Source organism: Salvia miltiorrhiza, chromosome 6 (assembly GCF_028751815.1).
Source record: "Salvia miltiorrhiza cultivar Shanhuang (shh) chromosome 6, IMPLAD_Smil_shh, whole genome shotgun sequence".
NCBI lineage: Eukaryota > Viridiplantae > Streptophyta > Magnoliopsida > Lamiales > Lamiaceae > Salvia > Salvia miltiorrhiza.
In genome coordinates, this window is record NC_080392.1 from 44169400 (window position 1) to 44175399 (window position 6000).

The following is a 6000-nucleotide window of genomic DNA, read 5'->3' on the forward strand; positions in this document are numbered from 1 at the left end:
ATCTACAAAAGCTTAATTAGGTTAATACAAAGCACTATATGTGAAAGTATTTGTCATTTTCCGAGAGTCTCTTCTTCTTGAGAATGAGAATGGTGATCTGACTAAATTAATTATCAAATAAATAAATGTATTCTGACTAAATATGACTAATTATTCAATAATAACAGGTCGGCGTTGATGCATGATATATTTAATTAATCCACATCAATAGCTACTTTTTAATTTAATACAATGTTGTACTCTTAATTGATGATTTTTTTTTAAGTTTACAATAAAAAAATAAATTTTATTGCTAATTACGATTAATAAACCCTGATACTATATTGATAAACTCTAATTAGATGTTTTCTTAGGACACGGTGCAAACTTTCGTATGTGAACAGTGAAGTTTAGAGTTTAAATTCACTACTTTTCATCACTTAAGTTAAAAAAATAAAAATAAATAAAGTACACCCTCAGACGAGAATAAATATCATAGAAGAATGCCGACCTCCAATATTCCACCAATCGAAAATACCAAATTTCAGTGGGATGGACAAAGGGCCATTTCATGTTCAACCATTATTACCAAAACAAGTCAAAAAAATCGGAATGGGCCTATTGCTTTTCCAAATTATTCTTGGATGTAATTTTATTTGTAGGCTCCATCTTAATCACTATAGTTCTTTAATTAAAAAATAATAAAAATATTACTCTGTTTTGATTATTGTTTTAGCATTCATAAATATTTATAGTTTGATTTACGTTTTAAGAATTTATCTCAAGCTTAACTTTATTTAATGTATCATGTATTAATTACTGAAAAATAACTTCTATTTTCCTCTAGCTTTTGTGATGGATCGGCTCTCCTTTGACTCTATTTATCTTCAGTTGAGCTATGATGATAGTTATCATTTGAAGAAAATTTTAATTTGAGTTTATATGGGTATAGAATAGTAAATGATTTAATATTTTCATTATTTTGTTAAATAGACGACCATAGTGAGTAAAGTAGGAGCTACAATCACCTATTTTTCGAAGGGTCAAAAATCATATCTTATAATTAGTAATGCAAATTTGAGGTGGAGAAGAATATTACTCCATTCGTCTCACTCTAATAAATTCACTTCTTTTGAGCACGTAGACTAAGAAACTTATTTTTTAAGAGGAAAGTGTGTAGTCGACACTCGACACTAATTAAGTATATATTTTTTTTACTTAAAATGGAAAACGAACCTATTCTAGTGGGACGTCTCAAAAAGAAAAACGAGCTTGTTCGAGTGGAACGGAGGGAATACAATTCGGTCCGTGTCTGTCCCTACATTTGAACGCAAATAGTTGAAAGACAATATTGCTTTCCAATCATAATGACCTAATTTCCCCCTCTTTATTACAAATAGGAGTGGGCAACGGAAACACCATATATCTGTACAGTTGCAACGCTACAATGAACAATACTACCAAACTGGGATGAATTGATGTATAGAAAAACAAAATCTTGTAGGAAATGTCCCATTTTGATTTGTACATATATTTATATGTGTGTGTGTGTGTGCGCGCGCGGATGATCTAGAGAGATGGAAGAAGCCAAAGATTGAAGAGTGAGGAGGATAAGGATAGGAACCACGACAAGAAGGCCATGGCAGCTGACAGTTGGTATCTGGTGCATAACTTTGCGCCGCAGAATCCTTCCGAGGCAAGCAGAAGACTGGTGACGCTTGCAGTCGAACAAGATGCAGCTAGCGATAGAAAGGAAAGCACCTACAAAACAACGTTATCGTTCAATATAAACAGACGAAATATATATATATATATGCACATGATCAAGTTGTGATCATTAGATGAGATGCCTACCCAATCCCCTATGACAACAATTGAGAGAATCCCAGGCTGACGAGCTGGGCGTTTAATGAAAACTGAGAACACATCCACCACTGCCAACGTCAAGCTCCATGGGATTACCAACCCCATGATCGTTACCAAGAAGCTGCAAGCAGAAATTGAAATGAATAAAAGACACGTATATACCGCATAAGTAACATTTCAATCAACAAGACGACAATAGAACACAAATCAGCAACATTTCAATCAACAAAACTAAACAGCAAAAAAGTAAATCATGCTTCCAAATGAACTTGAATAGACTGCAATTACAATCAAATCCAATGGCACGACAGTTTCACTGATAAGTTCGACTACAGTTGGATTACTGAAACGGAATTCAGCTACAAAAGTCCCTTAAACAAAGCTCACTTGATGAATAAGTGTTCTACTAGCATTGCTTTCTCTTAATAATTAATATCACTCCTTCATGGGAAAGGCTCAATATTCAATTAATCTACCAACACCATGTTGTTACGGCTTCTTTTTGGAAAATCTTGAATCAACTCAATACAACAGTCATTTACTGATTCCTTTTTTCTTATTGTCTGTTTTTGGATGGGAAACACATAACCTGTACTTGACAATACACTATAGCCACAAAGCATAGAGAAGGGGCAAATCACATTAAAATTCCCTACATATTGTGGGGTTCTAACTCCATATCATTGGCAAAAATCTCACTCATTCCGTCCTTAAGTGACCATTTTGTTTTGATGACGAGAGAAACCCCCGGCCACTACCAAGGTGTGCACCATGTAAACTCTGCTATTGCACCATATACTTGAGCATACATATAGGGGCATTTACTATTTATGATTGATAAAATACATGATCGAGTATTTTTATGCTCGTTACTCTAGGATTTCCCCAATCATATCCTTAGAATTTGACATGAATCAAGAAAATTAACTCAAATGATAGAAATTATCCTAAAGTTCCAATCCATTTCAGTAAACAATATATTAGCCTATACTATTTTTACCTATCCAGACTAATTCGCAACAACAAACATCCCGTAGCCGATAAACATTAATCTAAAGAAATATCAGTCCTTGCACATAGTGATCATAGCTCATAAATAAGAAAAACGTTTCCAACAACAGTAGTATCAGGGTTAAAAAAGGAACATTCCCCCTCAGCAAATTCTGTGCACTGCAAATTTTGTTTTCTTTTTGCTTTTGGCCCTTTGTGCAACCATTAACATCGATTCCAAACTCTCAATAATGGCTCACAAGAAATGTCAAAACGATAGCTGTCAACCAACTACTCTTCACCGACAAAAATGGAGGGGCAGAGCCAGAGAGAGACCAAAATTAAGACGAATTCGTTGAAAAATTGGAAATCTTTAAGCTATAATTCTCATCAATTAACCCTGTGATCAACCAATCTCTTCAAATAACATAATCGAAGAAATCACATAGATAAACAGCACCAATAATTTAGCCACAGAAAGAACTCATTCAACCACTGATATACACCATCGATACAACACGATTGAGAGAGAGAGAGAGAGAGAGAGAGAGAGAGACGAAGAAGAAAAGGTCATCGTAGAATCATGAGAGAGAGAATTACCAGAAGGCAGTGTAACTGTAGAACTCGACATCCAAACACATGAAAAGCAATGAGGCGACAGCAAAAACAGCTTGCCCCAATCTCAAAGCCAAGCTCGCACTGGTGCCCACCGCCCCCGGCAATTCCTCCATATCATCCACACACAAACCTCCCGCTCTTCCTCAGCTTGATCTATAGATACAAGTTGTGCGTGTGATCACAGTGATGATTCCTCGTAGCCATTCAATTCTCCGCCGCGCCCCATGACACGTTTCTCATCAAATTTGATGAAAAAGTGGGGAGGAAACAGTGGGGGGTTAAAAGACATCAATTTGTGAGGATTTTTGGGAGGAGAATTATGATCGATCAGCGGTTTTATTCGTTTGTGATATTGCGGAATTCAAAGTTAATTACTACAATAATAATATGATTTGTTCAAAGTGGGGAAAGGAAACGGTGGGGATTGGTTGAGGAGGAAATGGTGTCGTCAAGTTAATGACCTTTTCCAATGTCATTTTCTTTCCTTTCTCCTTAATGCCAACTTAATTAATTAAATTATAATTAGTAAGTATTAGTAATAATTTTTTGGCAATTAGTATTAATAATCTAACGTCAATGAGATTTTATTATTAAAAGAATTTGACTTGCCCGTTATCCTAAGAGTTAGTCTCCTATGAGATCAAATATATGGAAAAGAGCGGTCGGGTCGGAGCTGGGGCGGGCTGTGTGTTGCTTTTATAGGCGCACAGTAGTACTCCCTTCGTTCCGCGTAGTTTGAGCAAATTTCTTTTCGACCTTGATTTTGAGGAGTTAGTATTTTGTGTATTAAATGTGGTAGGTGAAAATGTGAAAATGTGAATAAAGAAGAAAAAAAATTGTCATATAAGGAAATTGTTCAAACCTTGCGGGACAGATGAGGTAGTAATTATTATTATAAGAAAAAGTAATTATAGATATAAAGAAAGGTAATGTTTCAAAAATATTAATTTTGTTCATGTCGATTATCAATTTACATCACAATAATTATTACTTTGAACAATTCCTATTTTTCGATCAGTCCTTGTTGCAAGAGCAGCGGAGGGTATAAGCGCGGAGCGAAAGGCGCTGGGGAAATATACTTATTTTGATCAAATACTTTCTCCGTCCACAAAAAATATGTCACTTTACTTTCGGCACGGGTTTTAATAAAATGAGAGTGAAGTTGGTAGTGGAGTAAGGGTCCCACTTTAAATGTGAGTGGAATGGTGTGGACCCTACTACTAAAAATGGATGTGGCATATTTTTTGTGGACGGACGAAAAAGGAAATTGTGACATATTTTTGGTGGACGGAGGGAGTAATAATTATTATTAATAAAAAGTAATAATTGATATAAAAAAAAAAGTATTCTTTCAAAAACATTACTTTTCTTCGTATCGATTATTACTTTTCACCATAACAATAATTACATTTGAATTCTCTGGTCTAGATCCATGCTCCCCAATATCGATCTGATCCGTCTCATCTATATATGCGGTTTGAGAGGAGAATTTGTGTAATCCTAAGTAGTTAGCACTTGTATATCACATAAATTTGGCTTGGTCGTGGTTTGGACCATTTGCATTGTAACCTATCTATATAAATTAATTTATTATTGATGCATATTTGATGTAGACTATTCCAATAGTTTTCTGTCCAAGATTGTGATATTTTTAATAATTAATTGAACAATTATTTGTATAATATGGCGTGGTATATCAACAATCTACTGTAATAATGGATTACGGATATCTGATGCGGTTACATTTTAGTATATATTCATGATTCATGAAGCTATAAAACTGTTATTTTACATTCTAATGAAAACTGTAAATGAAATCACCAACAATAATTATTAAGAAATTTTCTCCCTTTTCAAGTCAAAAAAAAAAAAAAGAAATTTTCTCCCTTTTAAGAAAATTCGATTAGTGAATGTTTCTATTATTACCATGAAGATAATCACATAAGGGAAAAATACAAAAAATAGCCAAAAATTACTACTCCTGGTGTTTGATTCAATGATTTAATAGGATAGACAGTTAAATCCATATTTAAACACTTTCCTCTTCTTCGCTTAATCGAGTTGGTATTTTTTTATTTTAGCTCTTTTAAATTATAGTAAGTAGTAATTTATTTACATGTGAAGGCCTTAAATCTCATTTCTTCAAGCTCACATTGTAATGGTGTATATAAATTTGGAGTGGGTATAATCATAATTTATTTATTTCATATCATGAGAATCTCGATTGCTATTTTTAATCGTATTTGATAAAATCTCAATTCATGTGCAATAGTCTTCAAATTACATAAGAAATATAAATCATACTTTAAAAGTAATGTTATATTTAATAAATAGAAAGGCTGATGATATTCAAATAATTCCTACAGAAAAGAAGAAAGATGAAGAATGGGGATGGGATGGGGGAGGCATGGGGTGGGGTAGGGTTCTAAATATTATTTTTTCACTTTTTTATTTATTTATATTTTCTTTTAATTTTAATTTTTGATTTTAAAATTCTAAACTTTTCAATATTTCTGATATGATTTTTTTATTTTAATTCTCAAATTT

At 33.4% G+C, this 6000-nt stretch overlaps 1 protein-coding gene across 1 annotated transcript; it reads right to left on the reverse strand.

Annotated features, from left to right (window-relative positions):
* Positions 1 to 1317: 1317 nt before the first annotated feature.
* Positions 1318 to 3969, reverse strand: LOC130989855 (CASP-like protein 5C1). Its single transcript, XM_057913993.1, has 3 exons — positions 3436 to 3969; positions 1834 to 1966; positions 1318 to 1740 (listed from the first exon to the last, which is right to left on the reverse strand). The coding sequence occupies exons 1-3, from the start codon at positions 3564 to 3566 to the stop codon at positions 1549 to 1551; spliced, it is 456 nt and encodes a 151-aa protein (XP_057769976.1). The 5' UTR covers positions 3567 to 3969; the 3' UTR covers positions 1318 to 1548.
* Positions 3970 to 6000: the final 2031 nt, after the last annotated feature.

Coding starts and splice junctions, on each gene's coding strand:
- LOC130989855 (XM_057913993.1), bottom strand. CDS start 3,566: ATGGAGGAATTGCCGGGGGCGGTGGGCACCAGTGCGAGCTTGGCTTTG. Junction 1,967..3,435: donor TACAGTTACACTGCCTTCTG/GTAATTCTCTCT, acceptor TTCTGCTTGCAG/CTTCTTGGTAACGATCATGG. Junction 1,741..1,833: donor TTGTTGTCATAGGGGATTGG/GTAGGCATCTCA, acceptor GTTGTTTTGTAG/GTGCTTTCCTTTCTATCGCT.